General features: G+C 37.0%; 1 protein-coding gene across 1 annotated transcript in view; it reads left to right on the top strand.

Annotated features, from left to right (window-relative positions):
* Positions 1 to 15,792: 15,792 nt before the first annotated feature.
* Positions 15,793 to 27,385, top strand: part of si:ch211-236h17.3 (carbohydrate sulfotransferase 11) — a 72,817-nt gene continuing 61,224 nt past the window's right edge. Inside the window, exon 1 of the mRNA XM_039771141.1 lies at positions 15,793 to 16,629. Coding sequence (XP_039627075.1) covers positions 16,536 to 16,629 — 94 coding nt within the window. The 5' untranslated portion in view covers positions 15,793 to 16,535. The remainder of the gene's footprint in view (positions 16,630 to 27,385) is intronic.

The following is a 27,385-nucleotide window of genomic DNA, read 5'->3' as shown; positions in this document are numbered from 1 at the left end:
AACAATCCTTGCTTCCAAGAAAGGTGCTGATATTTTCATAACATTAAACGGGACATCAGATGTTTAAAATGGATAGCTGGTTTTGCATATTTTCTTGATAACTTTCACAAAGCTGTTTCACATTGTTTTTCATATTACATTAAAGCTGGAAACTTAATTATTACTTCAGGAGTATCAAACGTAATTCTTGGAGGGTCACCGTCTAGCACTTTTCATCCAAGCTACAATTTAAATTTTCGGCTCTTTTAAATTTCCCATTTCTTTATATAAATTATTATCAGTTTTTCTGCACCTTATACATGTTGTCTTCTGTTACACACCTACTGTACGTTTTTTTAACCTTACATCTTAACTCATACATACGCTACTATTATTAATGTTTTAAGTACTTTGTATTTGCCATAAAAAATAAGTGTTTACTTATAAGCATAAATGCAACAAAACAACAACAAAAAAACTGATATATGTATATGCTGGTTGTGTATCTTGTTAAACATAAATTCAGCATACACACAAACTCTGAAGTTAAAAAACAACAACTCTGAAGCTATACTGGTACAGTGCTTACTTTAGATGAAAAACGAAATATTTATCTGCCATGACAAAATAATATTGACTCTGATGAAGAACTGGTGAGCACAGAGAAAAGTTAAAAAGGAAAACAAAAACTGAAATATACGTACTACACACAGTAATCTTGTTTAGACGTTTCCACTGCAAACATATGTCAAAATGTAAAATCTAAACTTGAAGGCCTGAAACGAGTGACAACTATACACTTTACAGAAACACAAACGATACAATTAAAACATTTAATCATCACTACTCACTATGGGATAGATCGGCGTGTTTGTGTTTACTTCTTTTCAAAATCAGTAAAATAACTCTCACACAAATAATACCAATTCATAAAGATGATATAAAAATGGCGTCCACAAACGAAGTGATTAGTTCCTGTATTATAATATGTTCTGTGGTCATATGTAATTTCCGTTTCGTGTGGTCATACGTAATTTCCATTTCAAACGCGAAAAGAATTTTATATATACAGATATGGTTACTGACCTAATTCAGCAAATTTTATAACATGGGATAGTTATAGAGACTCATAGATCACATAATCTAAATTCTTTCTAAACATTCATTTAATTTCTTCTATCAGTTTAGCTTCTAGCTTTGCTTTTTTCAAAGACAAGAAGCCTCCATTTCTATGAAGTCAGTGTACACAGGAGTTATATTTTCTTCTCCACATGCACCCCCACAAACTGTCTTAATTGGGGCAATCGGACAACCACAATCCAAAACAAAAGCTTCATTGTGTCCTAACACATATTTTACAAGTGGCAGTAAATGGATTAGAGGGATATGACCAATTTAATTTTTTTATTCTATTTAGCTTTTAAATCACAATACAATAAATTGAATATATTTCAGTCAAAGGTACACTTAGCACTATACTCTGAGTAATTAATTTTGAAAATGAAGGTACATTAAGTCAAACTGAGTACCACTCCTCTACCCAATCTAGAGAGCAAAGCAAACAGAGTGTCCAATATGAGGTAGCTCCTCAGTTATATTGAGACGTCAGATGGGTTAAGCAGAGGTCATGCATGTTTATTTTAGAAGACCATTAATAAATTCCTGCTTTATTCTTAAAAATCTTTGTGGACAATTTCTGGTTGTGAAAACCTGTTTTTTTTTTATTTCTGAAAATATAAAATATTACTTTCCCATGTGAGTAATTCAGGCTTGATTAGGATTAATACAGTTTAATATGATAAATCACATGCAGTTGTACTAGATACATTTTCATAGAATTATATAGAATAGAATTTTCATTGCATAATATTGTTTTGTCTGGCGTTCTTCTAAATAATTCACTTCAGTTCAGTTTATTTTTGTATATCACTTTTTGCTGAGTGCAGACTCAGCGAGCGCTGTAACAAATTCACAGGTAAAACTCAATTACAAACTTTACAAATTACTGATTACATAATGCATCTGCATACAGCTACTGATTTGTTAAAACACGCAGTAAGACAAAGCAGTTCCAAATGAAATAACATACATTGAAGCTAACAATACCTATTCATAAACATAGCCATTGAACTATGGCCAGTTCATAACAGAGGAGAGGAAAATAAAAGCTACAGTCAGCAGCATCCCTGGAGAAAATAAACCTCCGAGGGGTCCATAGTCAGTTATTATAGACAAAGTCAAAGACACAGTCTTTGACAGTAAATCTATGCTGGACTGGGCTGGTCAGGCAAATAATAACACTAAATGATTAGGAGTAATTGTAAACCCAAAACTATCCAAAACAAATAAAACAAAATTTTAAAGTACCTAGGGATTGTCTTTTCTATATAAATTATGGACTGTTTGTATATAAAAATAAAATTGAACTGAATCTTCCTTGGCGGCACAGTGGCGCAGTGGGTAGCACTGCTGCCTTGCAGTTAGGAGACCTGGGTTTGCTTCCCGGGTCCCCCTGTGTGGAGTTTGCATGTTCTCCCCGTGTCTGCGTGGGTTTCCTCCCACAGTCCAAAGACATGCAGGTTAGGTGCACTGGTGATTCTACATTGTCCTGTGTGTATGGGCTGGTGCCCTGCCTGGGGTTTGTTTCCTGTGTTGGCTGGGATTGGCTCCAGCAAACCCCCATGACCCTGTAGTTAGGATATAGTGGGTTGGATAATGGATGGATGAATCTTCCTTGCATCTCTTTACTATAGAAAACTTTATCTTTACTTTTCAATGTCTTGCTTTTACAAGCATAATGCCAGAGTTTTCCGACATAGAGCAAATACTCCACTCTCTTTAATGTCAGTGGGTAGATTCTTTGACAACTGTAAATGGCTAAGGCATTCCTATGATACTTTTCCCCTATCTAATCATTTTTGTACAGTATTCACATTCCCTCTATGCTGTAGACCAGGGCTGCCCACACTTTTTCGGCTTGCGAGCTACTTTTAAAATGACCAGGTCAAAATGATCTGCCTACATTAAAAATGATATATAAATATTACATAGTTAACTGTCAAATAATTCACGACACGTGTTTTGCCCTATTTTGGGTTCATCAGGGGTACAACACTCCACTGCTCCCCTCACCGGGGATCGAACCTCAGACGTCAGCTTTAGAGGCAAAGGGTCTTTAAGTTGCACCACGATGGGTGGCTCGTTTACTTGACAGCCTGGAGATCGGGGTAATTACATACATAGCATCCGAAGTCTGAATCACAACCCGATTGTATGGGTGGTTACCTACCAGGTAACCTGTATGGTTGGTCTGCAAGTCGACAAACATCCGCCACGGGTGCCCTGTCAGTTGCGAGAAGAAGATCATAGAATGTTACACCATACAATATACAGTATATACTGAGTATCAGAGGTGGGCAGTAACGAATTACATTTACTTGAGTAACTTTTTTAAACAAATTGTACTTCTAAGAGTAGTTTTACTGCACCATACTTTTTACTTTTACTTGAGTACATTTGTGAAGAAGAAACGCTACTCTTACTCCGCTACATTGGGCAACACTCGAATCGTTATTTTTTTTCCATTAAAGTCTGACAGACAATTTTCAATCTGCTCTGTGTAGCGTATTCTGTCAAGTTGCACACACGCCTTCCATTGCGTCTCCAGCTCTGATGCGAGGTTTTGGATGTTGCACAAATCAAGGCTCTGCAGCTTTGAGGACAGATGTTGCATTTTTCGTTTGAAAGCATTAATTGAGCTAATCATATTAACCATGGTTTTCTCTTTTCCTTTCTGCTGTAAATTAAGCTCATTTAATATGTTGGTCAGATCGGAAAAAAATGCCAAGTCTAGCAGCCATTGATCGTTATTAAGTTGCTTGTATTCTGCATGTTTAATGACAAGGAGAAACTCTTGAAATCTCAGCAGGAATTTCTCCCTAGCCATCTGCCTCGGCGAAGGCATCTTTTATCATCTCTCCATCTTGGAAGGACTTGTTATGCTTAATGGTCGAGTGACTCACCTGGAACAACGCTTCGGTGTGTCTGCCTTTGCTTTTGAATTCAGCTGAGTGAAAAATGACGGCTGTCCGATTAACTGCGATTTTAGTTCCCTCTCCTTTCTCTTTCTCAGATCGCTTTTCGGAAGGAAGTCAGTTTCGTAGTTTTTATGAACAGTTCGAAAGTGCCTTTCCACATTTTCCTTCTTTGGAATAGCAATGATAGATTGACAGATCAGACAAACGCACTTCGATTGTGACACTGTGAGAGAAAGAAATCCTCTTCCAATTTCACATCCAGCCCATAACAATTTTTTTAAAATGCCTTCTTTAGTCGATATAAATTGGAAGGCTAACTAGATCACTTAGATAGCCGGAGTTTTGCAGTAGCTCACGCGTTTGATCGTGAGTCCGGGATGACCAGTGTGTTACAAGAAAATAGATCTCAGACTGGCCGCCCTGTATGTCAATCAAGTGGCAAATGCCATAGAGAGGATATATGATTGACTAACATTTAAAAAAAAATAATAATTTTTTTTTTTTGAATGCAACGCGATCTTCTTGCACTACCTTTCCGGTCTACCGGTCGATCGCGATCGACGTATTGGGCACCCCTGCTGTAGACCATCTCTAAATTCTTGGGAATGCCATATGCAGTGCTGCTTTCAACATGTTATGGAGTGGCAACAATAGTTTATGATTGCTTCACTTACTGCATCGTTTGCTAATTAATACACTCATATATGTCCGCACTCCAAATATCACTGAAAATCTGTTTGTATCTGTAAGCAATTTCTTTACATTAATGATAAAATGCGAGATGACAATTGTATTCATCTTTCAGGTGAAATTCTGTGTGAAAGGCCATCATAACTTCTAATCTTATACTTCTGCTAACTTAATCTGATTCTTTTGCTATATAAAGAAACTTCCTGTTGTTGCTACATTATCACCATGCGTCTTTGCAAAAACAAGACGGTGCTAGAGATAAATGTGCTGATACATTTCTAAAGAACTTTTAATAATTAACATATTATGATTGATCTCAGTCACGTCAGGAGGTATAGTTTTGTTTTTTTTTTGGTGGATTTCAGTTATTTTCCCTTCATAGGAGGCAGTCCCATAGCATCCTTTTAGCAATCTATGAACTCTTGAAATGCACATTTTTTTCTTCAGAATTTTACCAGCCATCCCTGATTTTTGAAGGTAGTCTCTAAAACATCTGTACATGCTACAGGATTGCTGCTAAGAAATGTGCCATTACAGAAATCACTAGCAAACGTCTTCTAGTTATCCATACATCTCCACCACAAAATACAGTATGTAGGATTTGTACCTAATTCTGACAGCGCTGGAATAAAGACAAACTTCATCCTGAGACAAGGATGTATGAACACAAACACACTGAATTCTACTTAATGATTTTAAAGAGGCTAGTCCACATAACATGCATGTCTTTGTGGTTTTACTTGAAAAGAACACCTTGATAAAATTCACACCAGGCACAAGTAGAAACTTCAGATCCTGCAAAGGCTGGGCTTGAATTTCAACACACCTTGTTAGCTACTTCTGTTGTGCCAAAATTCCCTCCACCAGGATGTAAAAAATTTGAAAACTACAAGAAACCCTAAAAGGTAACTTACTGTAAAGACACATTTTTCATGAGTATGGGCAACCAAATATTTCTTGAAGTCCTCTTCCAAAACCATTAGATAATATGTGTTTTGTCTACTTCCAGATTTAGGATACTACTTTAGTTTAGTCACTTTGTTTATAGTCGGGTTATACACTTATTAAAGAAATTATTAGGAATACCACACCTACTTATCCATGCAATTATCTAATCAGCTAATCACGTTGTAGCAAAAAAATGCATAAAATCGTGCAGATACAGGTCAGGAGCTTCAGCTAACGTTTAAATTAAACAGCAGAATGAGAAAAAAATGTGATCTCAAGGATTCTAGCTGTGGCATGATTGTTGGTGCCAGACAGAATGGATGGAAAATGTTTGTTGCTGAGATGCGTCATGAGAATGACCTGTTTGAGCTGACAGAAAGGCTAAGGTAACTCAGAAGAACAGTCTATAGAGCTGTGGTGAGCAAAAAAGCATCTCAGAATGCATAGCACTTCCAACCCTGAGGTGGAAGACCATGTTGGGTTCCACTCCTGTCCACCAATAACAGAAAGCTAAAGCAGCAGTGGACATAGTCTCATAACACATGGTCAGTTCAAGACTGGTCGGATGAATGGATTTCTGTTGAGGCGCACAGATTGGAATGGCAGAATTTAGTGCCAGCAGCATGAATTCATTCACCCAAACTGCCTTGTGGCAACAATCCAGGCTGATGGTAGTGGTGTTATGGTGTGAGGAATTTTTCTTGACACCCTTTGGACCTGTTAGTACCAATCAATCATCAACTGAATGCAACAGCCTATTTACACATTGTACCTCACCATGTGCATCCTCTCATTGCCACAATTTACCCATTTTCTAATGCTTACTTCCAGCATGATAATGTACCCTGTCTCAAAGCAAAACTCATCTCAGAATGGTTTCATGAACATGACAGTTAGTTCAGTTTTCTTTACCTGCCTTCCCAGTAACCAGATCTGAATCCAATAGAACACCTTGGCGATGTCCAGCTGGCAAAACTGTGATAACAATACTTTAATCATGATAGCCAGAATCTCAAAGTAATGTCTCCAACAACTTGTGGAATTCATGCCATGAAGAACTGAGGCTGTTTTCAGAGCAAATTGAGGCCCTAGCCAGTATTAGTATAGTGTTGTTAATAATTTGCTCAGTAAGTGTAGATATACCTCTTGGGCCTACTGTCTTTTAAAGCTGATGCTACAAGAACAGTTCTTTTAGAATTTTCACTGGTTCTATAATTTTCCTATTTCAGAATGTGGTTCTTCTTTAAACATCACCTATAGATAATTATGTCAAAACCTTTTTGTGCTATCCTTTAACATTTAGTTAATTTTCAGACTGATCTTATTAGCTTTAAGAAATGTGACAAATGTTACTGTGAGAATTTCCTGCAAACCCAATTCCAAAAAGGTTAAGACACCATGGAGGATGCCAAAGAAATTGTGCGATTTGTAAATTCTGTATTATAACCCCATAAAAGACAGTGCCTGGATGATAGCATATGTTTCTCTAAAATTTGTACTTATCTTGTGCTAAAATTTGCTCGTATTTTTCTGTAACCCATGCATGTGTACTGACAAACCCCCAAGTCATGACAGACGTTGACATTTGGACTTGAAGCTGATAACAGTTGGATAGTCTTTTTCCTCTTTAGCATTTATAAAAAAAAAATATTTGAATTGTTTATTTGTCAAACCACAAAACACGATCCCACTGTGCTACTTGATGAGACTGATCCCGAGAGGTTTCTGGACAGTGTTGATTTGACATAGTAAAGCCTTAAGCTGTGAATTGTGTTGACAGATACAGGTTTACTGAAGTATTCCCAATCTCATGTCATGATATTCATTACAGATGCATGACAGTTAAGACAGAGATGTCTGAGGAGTCAGAGATCATGCACTTTTAGAAACGGTTTTTGGCCTTGCCCTTTACACACTGAGATCTGACTGGATTCCTAAGGTAGAATAGGCCAAAATGACCAGCTCAGAAGTGTAAAAATCACACTCAGAGCTCCAGAAAGTGCTTGAAGGCAGTTGTCTCCAAAAGCTATGCCATGAAACATTCCAATATGTGTACTGATGCTTTTGTCCATGCTATTTAAATTTGTTTTATTATATTAACTACTAGTTCAGTTATAAATCAAAAGAAAAGTTCTGTTCTATTAAATGTGATATTAAGAAATGTATATAACAAAATACTATCAGTTTCATCTTAGTTCAGAGAAAAGTAAGAGTTTTTCATAAGTGAAAGAGTACTGATATTTTCAGCCACGTCTGTATGTCCTGAATATGATTTCCTGCTGATTTTGCAATCCATCGTCTTATAGCACCATTTACAGATCATCTCTGTAGTTACAAGCATGCGTCAGTTTTTATTACGACAGTGACATATTTTAAAGCCTTTTCTAATTAATGTTGAAGCACTCTATAATTTTTCAAACATTTTATCTTGCATTTTTTTTTAATAATCTGGCTTCTCAGCATTACTTAAACTAGGGCCTCAACTATCCACTGAGGTCTTTAATTTGGTTGTAAATCATGTAATGTTCTACCAGTGATCTTCTCTCACAGTTGAAAGAAACAATATTTCTAGAAATACTTCCTTTCTTTGCATTTAGTTTCAGCAACTCATCCATATTTTGGAGATTTATTATTTTTTTTTTTTATCAACGAGTCTGTTGTCTTGTCTTTTTTGTTACATTTTACTTTGTCATCATTTACACACAGACTTGTGTAGAAAGCAAGCCTTGGTGAAAATAACTACGATTAAATATAAAGCAGTGCATTAGGTGGCACTTTATCAGGCCCATCTGCATTAATAACTAAAAAAATAATAATTATTGATGGTTTCAGATGGGGTCATCAAATTGTCACATATTTGTGGTAAACATTACGCAGTTGCACATTTACCACTATGAACTCATTCCCTGGAAACAATCTTAGATAATATTGACAAACATACAGTCAATTGTCATCATAAACTTAATTTGTGCTTCTATGTTTCTGGAATACATTAAAGATTTTGGTGGAGTTGCACAGGAATGCTTTTTGGAGTTTTCCCTTCCTAATCTTGCTTCTTAGATGAGTTATTGGTTCAAATGTCTAATCTGTACATCTCCTTCTGTGACCTGAGGTAATGATGCAGAAGTCTGTTTCAGTGTTACAGCCATAATAAAACTATACCAACATAAGACCACAATTAATATCATTAAAACATTACACACAACAAAAAGGACAATTTAACATGCAATATGCAATACATACATAAGTAATGTCACAGTTTAGGATAGCACAGTTACAGTATGATTCCTACTTTAATCACTTCATAAAAATAGTATAAAGTTAATGGGACTACAGGAGGAAATTAAACTTTTTCATCATTCAGGCTGACTGATTAAGTGGAGAAATTATTGTGATTACAAGTGGACATTACTTACAGTGATCTATAATTTTTTCCTCAAAAAAAACAAAAAACAATTGGAACTCACGGTTATCTGAGTGGGCAATGCCCTGAATAGATTACAATGTCCTACATAGCTGTATAATTATTATTTTTCTGACTGAACAGCTGCTTTCTGTGTTTTAAGTGCAAAAACTGTTTTCCACAACATTAATGCATTGTGCCTTGCTGAGGTATTCGCTCAAGCTGTGACTGTCAAGCATAATAAAAAAATAATAATAATGTACATTTTATTTTTGTAATGCCTTTCCCATCCCTAAAGCATTTCACATAAACTCAGAAAGAACAGCAGGGCATATACAACAGTGCATACAAATATGCCCTGTTGCAATATAAGAGCTGCACCCCCCATGTCTTTTGGGTTCTAAATTACCTTTGATATAGGAAAGTGACAAATATATAATTTTTGAAATTTGATCTTTCAAATTCAACCACCTGGAGACAAATATCAACTCAAGAATACTATGTGAAACCACTGATTTCATAGTCTTTTCTTAAATTGTTCTTACTTGTTATTGGTGACTAAAGATAATACAATCACTATTCTGTCTCTTTGGACTTTCTTTCATTCAAAATAATTGTGTGCTTAAGAAATCAATAGTTTGAAGGCAGAGACTTCAGATTCAAGTGCAACTCTATCCTGTTTATTATAAAACCATAACAATCAAATCATTTTGCTTACATGGAATGTAAAATAGAAAATGTAAATGTTACCTATAAAGAAAAATAAAAGATTAAACAATACTGTTCAAGCATTCTTTTTAGAATCTGTTTCAGCAGCAGCCTCCACACTGAGTGCCTCAATTGGGGCATTATGTGGATTTTCTTATGGCTGTGACTAATAACTCATACATTATTTAGATAAACTACATTATCAAAAGAAGCTAGGAAGAGAAGAAGAAAACAGACTTCTTAAAGGGTATGTTTAAATCTTTTCCAAATATAACATTATAAATTATGTTTAGCAAACTGCTTTGGGAAAATGCTCATGATGAAATAGGCTGAAAAAATAATTACACTTTAGGTTTACTAATTTATTTAAATGTAAGGATGTAATAATAAAAGATGTACATAAAAATATACCTGCCATGCCTAGAGCTCCCCTTAAATCATCTTTCTTAAACTGTGCAAATTTAAAAAAAACGCAGTCATTTTAATTTTATTTAGAGGTGAACGTTATATTAATTAGCCACCATAAACCAGCTCTTTCTGAGAGTGAGGGTGGGTTTGTGTGCGAATGATAGACAGGCACCCTAACCAGGGCTGGGTCCCGTCATGCTTTTGATGCTGCTACAACAGGCTTTATTGCCCGCTTTCCTCATTAGAAAATGTTATGTTTTGTTACAGTGTGTTATATTGTATACATCTTTATTTCTCCCACACTTAAAAGAATAGTGTTACTGTAAGTTAATTAAGGACTTTGACATACCTTAGTTGGCCTATCACAATTTTCTTTGAAAAGATTTTACAAAATATATAAAAATATTACAGCATTCTCCTGCTTGACTCAAAACAAAAAATCTGTCACCACATCACTCCTACGTTTGCTCATCTTCACTTGCTTCATGTTCGTTTGCTACAATTCTTCATGGTACTTCTCTACTGTACTTACACCTCACAAACGTTTTCCATCATATTATTCTAAAACAGCTATTTGTCTTAGGGCTCTTGATATCAGTGGTCAGTGCTGCATTTTTGTTTTAACTTGGATTTATAAGTTTAATTTGTATTGTAGTGGTGAGTTTGTATATTTGATAATGTATTATAATGTTGTTTGTTCTAAAAAGCAGCTGAGAAAAGTGCATGCTGTTGATAGTCCTAAATAAATATTTGATTTACTTTGCTTTGGCACTGTGCAAATGTGGATGTGTACATGATATATGACTTTATTTTGTAAAAAACTGGCTCGTTCTTTCCATGTAGGCCTTGAAAAAGCATGAATTCATAGACCTTTATAATATTCTCCATTTATAATAAAAAGGCCTGGACTACATCATCCCTAAGTCTGCTTAAGCTGAATTAATGATGAGTTAATGCAACATTATTTGTAGACACCTTTGCTTTGTTTCCAGATTGCTGGTATCTGCATAATTTTAGGGAAAATGAGAAACATTATACAAAATTAATGCAGCTTCAAATGTGACTACTCATACAGTTATATAGCTGATAAACAATACCTAGAATTACATGAAGGATCATTTATATGCTAATTATAAATCCTGGCAATATTTAACTACATCAGATAAGGAACAAAAATACTCCAAGGCTGGATTCCTGCCTAACTGTTGAACTGCACACAGTTTATAGCACTGGCATTTCTAGAGTTGCATATTTAATACTATGTAGTATCAAAACACAAAGGGAGAACAGAAAAAGATTTGGGGATCCAAAATCCAAAAGATTGTACAGCACAATACAGAAAATAATGGCTCCAGAGCACTCTCTGGTTCTGCGTCAAAACAGGGACAAACTAAGGAGGGAAGGTGCTGGGTTCTTATAGAGGCAGGGGAGGAAGAGGTGGGTCTAGAATCAAAGAGCTGGAAGTGACATCAATAGGAGGTGTGGTTAGGAAAGGAGTACAGGAACGGGAGGAAGTTTTTTAGGCTGGTTTCTCTTCGGGTGATCTCCAGAAGAGGGAGAAGAAAGGTTTTTGCACTTTGTCAAAGCCTGCTCTCATATTCTGCCTCCAGTTAAGTACTTAGCCTGCATCTCAAGCACATGTGCATGACAGTAAGTTTTATGTTACTATAATAATCATAATCATTCTATATTAGTATTGAGGCGAATAATTTATGAAAAGTCTAGAGAAATCTGATTGTACATCTTTATAATGTACGTATATAGATGAAGACTGAACTAACATAATGGATTTAAAAGATACTGGTTTTAAGTTTGTCAAATTAAAGGCAATAAAGTTTTAAATTTAAGTGATTTGTGCTTTTATCATTGTAAAGAACTTTAATTAAACAATTATTATTATTACTGCGGTGGGTTGGCATCCTGCCCGGGATTGGTTCCTGCCTTGTGCCCTGTGTTGGCTGGGATTGGCTCCAGCGGACCCCCGTGACCCTGTGTTCGGATTCAGTGGGTTGGAAAATGGATGGATGGATGGATTATTATTGTTAATTTTTAAACGGGCATTCTGTTTGGAAAATACAACTGCTATCATGCATTTAACCTATAAATTATTATTTTGTTATATTTTTGCATTTTTGTTTACAGATTTAAAAAAATATATATACTCAGTTCTAAAATACTAAGTCAAAATTGCTATCATTTACCAAAAATAGTGTAATTCATTAAAACAAAAACATACCTATAGTTCACATAAAATGCATACATTGTGTGAATATAAATATAGAAACCCATTCATAATCCCTTTAAACTACAAGATTACATGCAACATTTAATATAGGTACAGTAATACTATATCAAAAGGTAAAATAACAATAATCCTATATTCCATGACATAATGGAGGAAGTGCAAAATTAATAGCTTTGTCTAAGGCAGCAAAAATGCTTGAATTGTTTTCTAGTGCTAATGTCTCTGTGCTCATTTCAGGCCTATGGCTGCTGGTAGATTTCCTAACCTGCTGCAATGTCCAAGGAAAGAAAAGCTGATCGAGGAAGAACACATTTACAAATTGGATATGAGGCAGAATATAAGATTGTTACAAGCAGAAAAGTATCTGTGTATCATATTTGCAAAAGTGGAAGAAGAAGTTGACTGCTAATATATTCCAGCCCACGTTGGGTATATAAAGTGTTATTTCTGGCCCTTAGTAAAGTTGAGTTTGACATCCTCACTATAAAGTGATCCAGCAACAGTGAAGAAAGTGAGAGATTGTGCATAAGTATGCCCTTCAGTGATTTGACTAGGAGATGATTCTGTTCCCTGTAAACCCACTCCTGAAATATGCAAATTAAAAGAAAAAGACAATAACACAGGTCTGAAAAATGACTCATAAAAAACTGATTTAATTGTGAGTGGCTATTTTATTTGCATTCATGAATACGATAAAAATATAATTAAAATGTACAAATGTGAAAAGAAATGTGATTGAATTTAATGAATTACACAATGTATACATGTATACAATATTGTTCTAAATCAACTTAACATGAAAATATTTAGTCAATCTAATATGTTTAAACATATACAGTATGCAAAAAAAAAAAAAAATCATTAACATACATAACTGTTCTTTAGCTTTTGTTACTTCTTAGTTTTTTTGATCCAAGAACTTTGCTGACATCCCAATATCTCTGGTACCTTATTTCCATGTCCTTGATATCTTGCTGCAATCATTCACCCAGCTGTTCACTCATTGCTCAAAGGTTTTCAGCAAAGACAAAAAGTGAAATTTAAAACTCATGTTGCAACCCAATTTCTTAAACTTAACTAATAAATGTTATTTATATATATATATATATATATATATATATATATATATATATATATATAAGTTCACTCACTCATCAACAAAAACACTATTTGCCATTTAGTTATAATGCTGAAATTGGGTGGGATGATACATCGAGGTCAGTAAGTGTGCACTAAGAAAGGAGATTTTCATAAGTTAGTATTTAGGGGTAAACCCAATAGAAAAAACTTAATGCCCATAAATCTCAAATATGCCTTGATGGACGGTGATGTTATGGAAAAAAAGAAAATTAGCCAACACATGCTTTTTAATTTATTGGCATTACTTACTACTATGATAATTTACATGTGCTGCACTGACAGCATGCTTTATACAAATAAAGGAGAAGTGATTGACGGGTCATGTAAAGAGAACCACTAACCCATAGGGAAAATGAATGACTGAAGACGGGGTGGTGTCCTGGATAGGATAAAAGAGGTCATTTTATGAAATTAAAGCAGAAAGTTCAAAAAAGCTCAAAAGAAGATGCAAAGCTCAATGCCTACTATACACTGTTTTAGATGTTCACTGCCACTCTTACATGTGTACTGGCTCTGATTTTGGATATCTATTCCAAAAATGAGTAAAAGATGTGATAACAGCTTTGTGGCTGTTGCAAATTGCTGTGCAGAAGGGAGAATGAGCAGAACGATAATAGCTGTGTGCCAGTTCAAAAATGCTACAAAGCACCTAGAAAAAGGTGCAAAGCTGCAGCTTAGAGGGAAAAATTGCTGACTACATGTTTCAATTTAAATGAATTTATTTTCCTACCAAATTGTCTTTTGCAATGACAATCAACAAAAGCCATATCAGTAGGAAAAGCAGAAAAAAGCAGGAGTTGATCTAATGCAGGAATGCCTTACTCATGGACAACTGCATGTACTGTAGCATGTTCAAAAGTAAGTGACTTAAAAACATATTACTTTTTAATTGACTGATGAATTTACACAAGGCGACTTACAACATTTGAGATATAATTGGTTACATTTCTTTTAATTTTCCATTTGGACCACAGGTATGTGAAGTGACTGGCTCATGGTCACATAGTGTCAGCAGCAGTATTTGATCCCGCAACAAGGTTTAGAGCTCTTGGTTCAAAGCTTTAACAACTGCAACACACTGTCTGCCAATAATATTAGTCCTTGATTAAAAAAAAAAACAACAGATATTGTATATGGAAAAGCACTTTGTTACATACTAATTCTGATACACCTGATTAACTAATGGCACTATAACTGACACCCATTATCTTTTGCTGGGTGAAGGTAGGTAACTCAGCTAGTATATTAATAATTTGGATCTTTATTGTTACCTAAAAACTTCTATGAATGATACACATGCCTCTCGTTCTAGGTTGTTTATCGTCCCATCAAATTCTGCATCAGAAATCAGTTTTCTTGTATGATGTCCTGCAAAAATGCCCTCCTCAAACCTGGAAACCATCGGCACAAATATATAAAACAGGCTTCATCTTTTGATAAAGCTTTGACAAACTGCTTCAATAAACCAAGCTTAATATAAAGCGGTGGTGGCATCACTTTATCTGGATCCACCAAGCTAAGTCTGATGATGTTTCTGGCACCAAGCGACAGCTTTTGTTCTAGCTGGCCACCCTTTCTGAGCCCAATATTAATTCTTGGCTCTGCTGTTCCACTCACAGAAAAAAACATGGGAATTTTATTTGCCCGGACTACTGCTATGACTCATCACCATGTTCAATGCCAGCTATATTCTGACCTTATTATTTATTAAAATAGCTGTTTTGATTTATACATATATTTTAAAATCAGAAAAAAATACATTCTTACAAATATCACTAAAATAAAATGTTGATATTGTATTTAGTGCAAAACCAATAAAAAGTATGAGTGATTGCTAAAAATGTGTTTTGTGAAATATGTTGATTGATGGAGAAAAATTGTTTTCATTTTTTTAATTCAGTGTCCACAAATATAATAAAATCATATAAAGTAATCAAAACATTTTTTTCAATGTATACTTGAATAATTTTAGAAGACTGTGCGGTTGGCCGGCATGTGAGATAGGCTGCAGTTATTTTGAACCCTGTGGCCATGAAAATCACGTTCAGTAAATAATGAAGTGACTCACACTTTTGTATTCAGTTTTATTGTTATACTTAATTGTATATGTCGATCAAAGGAAACCTTCAAAACACTTAAAATACCCAAGGGTTGCATACTTTTTAAAAGCCCTGCATACACAAATTGCTTATTTTCATTCACCCCTCGCGTCTATTAAGCCGGTGGCATGTTGTCTTCGGAAAGACCGTCCGCCTTTTTCACAGAGTCTGTCTAGTAAACGCATAAACGCGATTAATGTGCAGGTTAATCGAACATGTGGATACACGACACTTTGGCTCTCAGCGAAACTGCCTGACCTCACCTCAAACCAGACAGGTCTTCACATGGCCTGCTGGAAGAGAGCTTTCTCGGCTAACGAAGCACATGATTTATTAAAAAACTGAAGCCACTCTGGCAAGTCAGTCTCGACGTTGCACTGCGGGGTGTAAAGCGGAACGGAGGAGGAGGAAGGGAAAGTATGGCGCTTCTGCGTTTGAAATTCGTCAGTGCCTGATGTACTAGGAAAACTGTCTGATAGTTCTACTTTAAGGAAAAAAAATGCTAACTATAAATAAGAATAAGAAATAATCCAGCGTCACGAACTAAATCGGAATGCGCGCGTGGCGCTCACCAGGAGCGCGCTCGCGTGCCACTTCCTGAGGCGAGCGGCTCGCTCACCTTTTGGCTCGCTCACGCTCTCACACACAGACTGGCGCCGCACCGCTCGGAGGTTTGAGCAGAGCTACGGACCATGGAGTTTACAAGCGGCTGACGCGCTCAAGTATACATCTCGGCAAATTCATGTTTTTCCACGTATATTGCTACTGAACAGTTAAAGGGACGTTAACAACACAGCCATTCAGGACCTTGTAAGGTTCCCCCCAAAACTTCGCATGGTTTACCTCCAGGGACCTGAATTCCGCAAGGGAGGGCCAGCATGAGGAAAGCTAAAATCTTTCAGATGGTTTTGGCTACGTGTTTTGGGTCTTTCTTGTTTGTCATTTACTTATTCCAAAGCAATCTGAACGAAGGTAAGAATCTGAGCAATTTTATTTTTACTTAATGTGGGGGTGTCCCCGGCAACGGTGCCCGAGTCGACGCTATTCCAGAAAGAAAACAAAAGAGTCCTACCCTGATTTTGGGGTCGATGGATTCTGGGGAAGATGTGATTTTTGTCTTTAGGAATATTTACAAATAAGGATTGTAGATTCCTGTCTTTGAACGTATTTGAAAGTGTGTACATAGCAATTCTAAAGAGTTTTTTTCACTATTTTGGTTTATTTTCTTAAATATGTTTAATCCGAGACTATAATTTGAAATGTCGTTGTATTTTTTGTACTGTTAATACTTTGCTTTGTTTTTCGTTTTTGTAATTTAGTTAGGAAAGACAAATCCCCGCATTCCTTTATTACATACAGATCCGTGTATTCCGTCTATGAGAAAGTTTATACTTCAAGTACCTCCCCCTTTTTTTATTTATGTCATCTTTCAAAGTTGATTCGCAAGTTATTTACATTAATAAATGGAATTGTAATGAACACGGCCATGGAAAGCGAAATTAATCAATCCGAATTAGATTAAATCTAGTAATTATCATTTTGCCAAATCTACACAGAATACAATTTAAAGAAAAAAAAGATTTTCTTCAGCGTTATCCTTTAGGCAACGCGCTCTTGCTGTTAACATTGGCCTTGTGTATAGCAGGCAGCAATATCTATGGTCTTGGAACAGCCTTATCTAAACGTATTATGGAGCAGTGGTTCCCAGTGTCAGCCAGGGTGGAATTTTGATGCTGCATCTTTTCCTTCTAATGAATTCCAGGAAACAGCTCAAGACATGGTTGCCAGTTAATCACTGGGCCTATTCAAACGCCAACCCAGTTTATGGTCAATCTGGAAACACCAGTAAGCCTAACCTGCATGTCTTTGGTGCCATGAAAAGGAAAATTTGAATCCTCAGAGTACAAGAAGTATGGGAAAACTTGCAAACTCCACACTGACAATAACCCGGATTCAAACATGGAATGCCAGATATGTGATGTGGCAGCACTAACTGCTGTGCCACCATGTTGCCTGTTGAACAGTCAGTTCAGTAGAACCCATCAAAGTTGCTCAGGTTTTTTTTTTTAATAAAAGGTTTTAAAAGTGCATTCATGTACCATGCGCACAGGATGTCTGTTTCAGCTCTTGCTCATTAATATTTTTACACTTGTTTATTTACTTTTTAAATTTTAGTTAATTGACACATTTTAATGAGTGCTGAGTTTGAAGGGGCACTGCATTAGTTGATGCTGCTAGTATTCATTGTTTCCATTTAAGTGCTTGCTTATGACATAGTATATACTTTGATTAAAGGAGAGTGCGTTTAGAAAAGGCAATATAGCCTAATGGCTGCACTTGGAGTATTAGACTCCAAAAAAAAAGGCTTCTGGTTCAGCCCCCATGCCTTGCTTTGTGACCCTGTGCAAGTCATTTAACCTGTGCTTCAACTGTCTAGAAATGCAAAATATTTAATGCTTTTGTACTTAAGTGCCTTGAATATGGGAACAGCACTCTAATTAAAATGTATTATTTTTATATTGCTATTATTTACTAAAAATTTTGAAAAACTCACTTTTTCTAAATGTATTAATATATGCCAGTCACTCATTTCTGTATGTCTTTCTGTAAACTGAATAGGTGACACAGTATTTCTGTGGCGGAAGATATGAATTGCTAATTATGGTATGGATTGCAGAAAGACTTACAAACCTATCTTGGGAAACACAGATTTAGGCTTATAATGTTTCTTTTAGTATTTATCAGTGAAAACTTTCTCAGTCAAAGGAACTATTAATGACCTTAGTCAAGAGTATGCTGATTGTTTAGGAAGTGCATTTTCTGCCTTACCAGAAGCTAGAAGTTGTTAAATGAGATAATTGTGACATATTTTGCTAGAAGAACAGAACCTTTTAATAACTGTCTTTTCTCTGATACTATCAAAGTTCTGTCTAGATGCTGACTGTTGTTTGAACACTAAGAATGTTGTTTTTTTTTTTTTTTGCAGTTCTTCTTTAGTTGCATCCTTTTTTAATGAGATCTTCTTTAGTATTTTAAATTCAGAAACAACCAAAAGGCAGTGTTTTATTTAGTGAAGATGTACATTTTCTGTGGGCAGTAATTCTTAGTCTGTCATACTTATTTTTGAAGATAAAAATGAAAAATACACAGTCACAAAGTAACTCTGAATTAGTTTTGGCATTTACAACCGTGTTAAGCACTATGAGAAATAAGCAAGACATTCAGAAAGTCTTTACCTTCATCATATCCCTGCCATCTGATTCACGATTGTGTGACTGGCAGCTTCAGACATAAGGAAGAAACCAGGGCTGGAGAGGATGCCAGTTCACTTGCTGGGAACACTTACTCCTACTTTGTCAGTTCAGAATCACCAGTTAAGTTAACATGCACATCTGGAAAATAAGAAAACTGAGATTAAAAAGTAAACTGTTAAAGTTTATGTACAGTATAATACAGTATCAATGTCAAAGTGATAGCAATATAGTTTTTTCAAAGTTATTACTTAAAATTTATTATTGGGAGTTTCTGAAAAACAAAAAAAGACCATTCTTTATGTTGTATCCCAGATGTGAGTGTTGGTCATCATGAGATGGCAATAGTATACAAACAATACTGCATGCCTAGTAAGGCTGGTGAAAGGAGAAGAGCACTTGAATAACATTCTGAAAGCTGATTAATCCAACTGAGAATCACAAGGGGTGTAAGGCTACCTATAGTGATGGAGGCTTGCCAGGAAGCATTTTTAGACAGTGGATCATTCCATTGCAGTGTTTATTTATGAATACACTTGCACTTGGGCTAGTTTAGAGTTAGTTGCTAGTTAACTTAACATGCATGTCTTCAGGGATGTTGGAGGAAACCCGGAAACCCCAAGTAGACAAGGGAAGAACTTTCAAAATCCACATGGCTACTTAGCAAGCATGTGATTCAAACCAATGGTTCTGGAAACTGCTGCACCAACACTGCTACCCTAAAACTGTACTTATAGTAATTTAAAATTTTTACTGTAATAGTAGACTCAAAGCATATTTAGATTTAAGAGTTCAATAATTATGTAGCATGTATGAATAGGTAAGATCTTGTTCCTTCCAGTTGAGAAGGGTATTGACCACTGTCAATGTTGCTTTGAGGACATCACTGAATCTTGGTTAACAGCAAGAATTTCTTTTTCTTGAACTTAACATCAATTTAGTATCACTGAATTAACCATAATGAATTAAGCAAGCCTGTTTTTCACCTGTATCCACAGGACTGTATTTGGAAGAAAGCTGTTACTTATTGCTTAAGATGCCCTGAGGTGCTAGGTATTATTTGCTTTCTTTTAGATCTCAACATTCTGCTGATCAATTAAAGATGTTCAAATGTATTAACTTTGGAATTTTACTTAAATATAAGTTTGGTATTTCTCAGGTTGAAGTTATTTCTTCACAATCATGGTATATGTTGATTTACCAAATGAAATTATGTTCTAAAGTGAATCATTTGTTTTTATATACATTATAAAAAAAAAAAAAAAGTACCTAGCCTGTTTTTGTGTTTAAACTGAAAGTCGTGGCATCAGGGTCCAACTGTGAAAATAAAGGTCCTAAAACTTATTGATATATGTTCATTTTTGAAGCTGAGAGTTTTCTGGAGTGTTAATCCACATCCTGAGGTTGCATACATACTGAAAACAGCCTGCACATGTTATTTTAGGAAGTAAAAAAGCAGAAAACAAAACATTTTTCTGTTATTCAGCTATTTTAAAAAGAGATGTACTGTGTGCTTCACCTCGCTGATCATCTACCTCCACTGCAACCTTTCAGCCTCTGGGCTGTGGTAAAAAATGTTATACAATCATCGACAGTCTTTCACTATGTGCGATTAAAAATAATTAAGTGTGATTCACAGCAATTTTAAATTTACAACTCAGAATTATCTTGTATTATTACGAGCTTGAGTAAATGTCTATCAGGAAAAAAAAAGGGAACACTTATTAATTACATTTACTCACACCAAATCGTTGGCATCAGTTCTTTATTGCTATGTCATCCATTCCACAGTTGCTAAATTACAAACGCAGCACCCTGAGGCTCTTGTGCTAATTGCTGGAGACTTTAACCATGTAACGCTGGACAAAACATTACCTGCCTTCTCCCAGTATGTGGATTGTAACACCCGGGGAAATAGGACTATTGACCTACTGTATGCAAACGTCAAAGAAGCATACAGTGCCACCCCGCTGCCTGCGCTTGGGAAAGCAGATCATAACCTGGTTCTGCTTCAGCCTCACTATAAACCAAGAGTGAGGGAGCTACCTACAACCACACGCTCATTCAGGAAGTGGTCCCCTGAGGCAGAGGAGAGACTGATTTGGAACTACAGACTGGGATATCCTACTGGGATCACATAGTGAGAACATTGAGGGGGGTTGTTGACTGCCCTACTGATTACATCAACTTCTGTATGGACATTGTAGTTCCAATAAGAACAGTACACTGCTATGCTAACAACAAGCTGTGGATTACAAGTGACATCAAGGGCCTTTCGAACCAGAAGAAAAGGGCTTTTAAAGGCGGTGATCAGCATGAGCTCAAGCGTGTGCAGAAGGAACTGCGAGTCCAGCTCAGGGAGGCAAAGGAGCAGTACAGAAGAAAGCTGGAGCAGAAGTTGAAGAATAACAGCATGAAGGAAGTGTGAGATGGGATGAAAATCATCACTGGCTGCAGCTCGAAGCGGGGTGTCACCATCGAGAGAGACGTGGAGAGAGCAAACCAAATGAACAACTTCTTTAACAGGTTTGACCACCCTAACCCACTCCCACCTCGGAGTACTGCATCCTCCAACCGTCTTTCTACTGATACCAGCATAGGAGGGACATCCCCATCCACAATTACAGCAGCGCAGGCGAACAGAGAGCTGAGGAGACTGTGCCAACAAAGCAGCGGGTCCAGATGGAGTATCGCCATGACTGCTGAAGGCCTGGAAGGCCTGTGCACTGGGGCTGGGGAGTCCTCTACAGTGCATCTTCAACCTGAGCCTGGAATAGGGGAGAGTCCCGAGGCTTTGGAAATCATCTTGCATCACCCCAGTCCTAAAGGTATCACGTCCTAGTGAGCTGAATGACTTCCGGCCTGTCGCTCTGACGTCACATGGAGTGGCTGCTGCTTCACCACATGAGGCCACAGGTCCACCGCACCCTCGACCCTCTGGAGTTCGCATACCAGGAGAAGGTGGGAGCGGAGGATGCCATCGTCTATATGCTACACTGATCCCTCTCCCACTTGAACAGAGGCAGTGGTGTAGTAAGAATTATGTTTTTGGACTTCTCTAGTGCCTTCAACACCATCCAACCTCTGCTCCTTAGGGACAAGCTGACAGAGATGGGAGTAGATTTATACCTGGTGGCATGGATCGTGGACTGTCTTGCAGACAGACTTCAGTATGTGCGTCTCGGGAACTGCAGGTCTGACATTGTGGTCAGCAACACAGGAGTGCTGCAGGGGACTGTACTTTTCTCCCGTCCTGTTCAGCCTATATACATCAGACTTCCAATACAACTTGTAGTCCTGCCACTTGCAAAAGTTCACTAACAACACTGCTATCGTGGGCTGCATCAGGAGTGGGCAGAAGGAGGAGTATAGGAACCTAATCAAGGACTTTGTTAAATGGTGCGACTCAAACTACTTACACCTGAACACCAGCAAGACCAAGGAACTGGTGGTGGAATTTAGGAGGCCCAGGCCCCTCATGGACCCCGTGATCATCAGAGGAGACTGTGTGCAGAGGGTACAGACCTATAAATACCTGGGAGTGCAGCTGGATGATAAATTGGACTGGACTGCCAATACTGATGCTCTGTGTAAGAAAGGTCAGAGCCGACTATACTTACTTAGAAGGCTGGTGTCCTTCAACATCTGCAATAAGATGCTGCAGATGTTCTACCAGACTGTTGTGGCGTGTGCCCTCTTGTACGCGGTGGTGTGCTGGGGAGGCAGCATAAAGAAGACTGACGCCTCACACCTGGACAAACTTCTGAGGAATGCAGGCTCTATTGTAGGAATGAAGCTGGACAGTTTGACATCCGTGGCAGAGCGACGGGCGCTGAACAGGCTCCTGTCAATCATGGAAAATCCACTGCATCCACTGAACAGTGTCATCTCCAGGCAGAGGAGCAGCTTCAGCGACAGACTGCTGTCACCGTACTGCTCCACTGACAGACTGAGGAGATTGTTCCTCCCCCACACTATGCGACTCTTCAATTCCACCCCGGTGGGGGGGGTAAACGCTAACATTATTCAAAGTTATTGTCTGTTTTTAACTACATTTTTATTACTCTTTAATATTGTTTTTTGTATCCGTTTGCTGCTGCTGAATTATGTGAATTTCCCCTTGGGGATTAATAAAGTATCTATCTATCTATGTCCTCAGAAAGAGTGACTCAGCATGGGCTATAAATTGATAATTGGTTTGTGATCCTTCAATTTGTGTCATTTTAGTTTTACTGTATTGCATAATCTGCCTTTTTATGTTCTTAGTGTTTTTTTTTTTATTGTGTGTGTACACATGACAGTGTGTTTTGCTGAGTGTTGATTGGCACTGTGCACTTAGTGTCAACATGCAGGTAGCCTTAGCTCTTTCAAAAATCTAATGTAATTGGTTCAGTTCAAATTTATTTTTATGTTTAAAAAGTGCAATTTAAACTAATGTGAATGCTTAAACAACATTCACCACACACAAGTTAGCATTAATCTCATTCTGTTGGCTACGTAAAACAAAACACAGAATTTAATAGACAAAAATTAGGGACCATTCAGGGAAAAAGAATCCTATAAGTTAAGTGTGCACCTTGTTATTAAACCAATGTGCATGTGTGTGTGTTTTCAAATATGTACATTCCCTGTGGGGGAAAAAAAAATATGGCATAAGAAAAAAATATGAAATAAATATGCAAGTGTACTGCATTATTTGTTAAAAACCATGGCAGAATATAACGACTGAAGAAACAGAAGTGCAGAGACAAAAGTGGTATAATACAGTATGTAGCCGGAAGCTGTGGAAAGTTTGTGAATTGGAAGTGCACCTGTGGAAAATATCAAAACTTCACTGCCAATGACTACTCCAAGCAAGTGAACAGGAAATGTAACTTTACCGCAACAAAAATAGTACCAAGAATTTGTGATAAAGTGTATTATTTTCTTTTTAATTTTGGTGTTGCAGGCATCTCTCAGAAATGTGGAAGACGGAATTTCTTAAATCAATACCTTTGCAGCTTCAAATTGGATGTATTCAGTGTGTTTTGAAGGTTTTTATTATCCCCTTTGGACCCTGGTTCATTCATTTGCATTTAAAACAGAAAAACAGGCTGGATATTTTTTTATTTAAATGTATAAAGAATTTTCACTTAAAAACCTCATTTTATGTGACAAATTAATATATACTATGATTATGAAGGTGATTATCTTTCTTTTTCAAATGTAAAAAGTCTCAGTCATTAATTTCCTTATGGTAGGATGCTCTTTTGAACAATGCATTTTTCAATGCCTTGGACAGTTATTCTTGGAACTTTATGATTTGGTGGTGGATGGAAACCTTGGGCCAACGTGTTTTTGCAGTAGCCAGTGCTGTTGCCTCAAATATTTTACATCCCAGGTTTTGATCTTATACCCAATCAAGGTCTATGTGAAGTCCTTATGTTCTGTCCATGTCAGTAAGGCTTTTCTCTGGGCACTCTAATTTTCCTGCCAGATATTCCTAAAGACATGCACTAGATTGATTGACAAAATTGGGTCAGTGTGAGAGTGGACCCTGTTGATAGACTGGTACTCTCTATGGGCCTGGTTCCTGCTTTACATCCAACAGCAACAAAGAGAGACTTTATTTGAGTAAGGCCTGGTGTGTTTTCAGAAATGATTATTATTTTTTATATTATATGTGATGCAGAAGAATGAGTTTAGGTTATAGGAAGTTCATCTAGAATCTATTACTGCCTCTGAATCCAGTCAGGTCTTTAAGGGCCAGTACCAATCACCAATTTCGTTCTACTGAATCGTCTGATTTTAGATTTTTTTTTCTCTTTAAAAAAACTTTTACAACTAAGCTCCTGTGTAACTAGACACATAGAAGCCTTATGTTCTGTATTAAAGTGTTACCTTAGATATTTTGTTAATTAAACTATAGACCACAAGTGTCACTTTTTCATTTTTTATTGACAAAATTCTGTAGGCTTGTTGTTCACTGACCATAAAAATACTAAAATCAACAAAATTATTTTAAAATACATGCTTTTTATGATTGAGGTATAAATGCGGATATCATCTCAGCTTAAGCAAGAGAAGTCTGCAAAATGATAAAGATATGTGGATCTTTTAGACATCCTCTAACAGTCTTAAATTTTATCCATTTCTAGAGCACTTCTATCTTTATATATAATATACTACTGTGGCTGTCCGTTTTGTCTGTCCAGGATTTTAAATCACCTGTAGCTCGCAAACTGTTTGAACTATTGAACTGAAATTTGGTGCACATATACTATGTGACCTCTACTGTCCGCTTTCGGGGTGATGATTGACCTCCAAGGTTATCCTCTTTTTATTTTTATTTTATTGTAGAATCAATTCTCAGCAGCAGGGAGGCCATGAGGCGCATGCGTACGGTCACCATTCTCATACCTATCACCTTTGCTGTCACTTCTCCTACCTCTTCATATCTTTAATCCTTCATGAGGCAGATTGAAGGCTTAAGTGCCAGTTTAAGTAAAAAAAATTAAGGAAAACATACTAAGTAATTGTAACGCAAACACTGACTTAATCAGTTTTAACGCGAAATGATGCCGCTGAAAGAGAAGAAGCGGGCAGTTAGGGTGGAGAAAGAAGAGCTGCTCAGGAAGCAGCAAGCGCATCAACCTCTGAGCAAACGAATGCTAAATGTACAGAAAAAAAGTAGGAAAACTAGAAATGCTCAAGTCAAGTGTATAACGTACAGTATGCCGTTACTGGTTATATATGACTAGCAAAATACCCGCGCTTCTCAGCGGAGAAGTAGTGTGTTAAAGAAGTTATGAAAAAGAAAAGGAAACATTTTAAAAATAATGTAACATGATTGTCAATGTAATTGTTTTGTGACTGTTATGAGTGTTGCTGTCATCAAGGATTTGATTATCATTATTTCTTTCAATCAGGTTTGTATTTGGAGGATGTGTTGTGTTCAAGTTACATTCCGTGTTTGTCTAGTATATCCCTGACCATCTCATCTTCGTTGTCAACCGTTGTAAAGATAACCGGTTTCATTCATCAAAGTGATCACTACCCAAATCGGTCCTCGTGAATCTAAGATGTTTAACTGGCATTCCCGGTATTAAGTTGTGGATTTGCCGGCGAATATTTAGTGGCAGCGTGTCTATGAATGTAGTTTAAACTTAAGCTTTACACCTTGCTTTCCAATTGATATGTCTACAAAGGCTTGTTCAGCGTCAGAGGGTTGTTCCTTTCCTACTGCATCAATAAGCAGCTCGTCTTCTTCTTTATCTGAGACATCACACACTGCATGCACGGGTTTACCTTTCCCAGTCCTACAAAGTCAGTTCACATGAGCCGCTTGGAGTACATGCTTCGAAGGTTCTCAGCTGTGCTTGTGCTATCTCGTGCGATCTTGTGATGTCCACGGCTTTATTTAATGTTAGCTCAGACACAGCACTTAATAGTTTCTCTCACACTTTTGCTGAGTTGTGTCAAACACTATTCTATCCCTGACCATCTCATCTTCGTCTGCATAAGCATAGTCCTTCACCAGCAATTTTAACTCCGTTACAAAGTGATCAAAAGTCTGGTTTATACCCTGCGTCTTCTCATTAAACTTGTATCTCGCGAATATCGTATTCGTCGTAGGCATGACAAACGGCAGCGGCAGGCTGTCTATGAACTTAATTTAAACTTAAGGTTTACACCGTGCTTTGTTTCCGCAGTAGCTGCACTTATGAATATGCTTGTATGCGTCACTCGCTTCATATTCTTTTTCTGCCTTCTCAATTGTGTAATGCGTTTTTTGTTCAGTGCTCTTTGGAGCTCTTGCTTGTTCTCTGTGTACTGCGTTTACAGTCAGTTCACGTGAGCCACTCGGAGTACATGCATCGAAGGTTCTCAGCTGTGCTTGTACTCTCTTGTGGGATCTTGCGATATCCACGGCTTTATTTAATGTTAGCTAAGACCCGGCATTTAAAAATTTCTCTCGCACTTTTGCTGAGTTTGTGCCAAACACTAGTCTGTCCCTGACCATCTCATCTTCGTTTGCATAAGCACAGTCCTTCGCCCACGAATATTTAGCGGCAGCGTCTATTGGATTGCTGCTGATGGACGGCCTTATATGGGCAGGCACTCAATTACGTGGGAGGCGTGATGATGGGGGACGCAACTTCGCATCTCACAGCGACCGAGCTGCAGGCTATGGCCATATATATGTACGTAAGTAGGTTCCAGTTATGACCGTTATGCGTAGAATTTCGAAATGAAACCGGCTTAACTTTTGTAAGTAAGCTGTAAGGAATGAACCTAACAAATTTCAGCCTTCTACCTACACGGGAAGTTGGAGAATTAGTGATGAGTCAGTGAGTCAGTCAGTCAGTGAGGGCTTTGCCTTTTATTAGTATAGATTACATTGCATCATAAGTTATTAGATTTAAAAAATCTAACTAGTTTGATATATTTCTTTTAACAATTAACAAGCTTATGTGCACACTTAAAACATTTAATGA

This window comes from Polypterus senegalus, chromosome 12 (genome assembly GCF_016835505.1).
Source record: "Polypterus senegalus isolate Bchr_013 chromosome 12, ASM1683550v1, whole genome shotgun sequence".
NCBI lineage: Eukaryota > Metazoa > Chordata > Cladistia > Polypteriformes > Polypteridae > Polypterus > Polypterus senegalus.
This window is presented reverse-complemented; position numbering and strand designations above follow the sequence as displayed.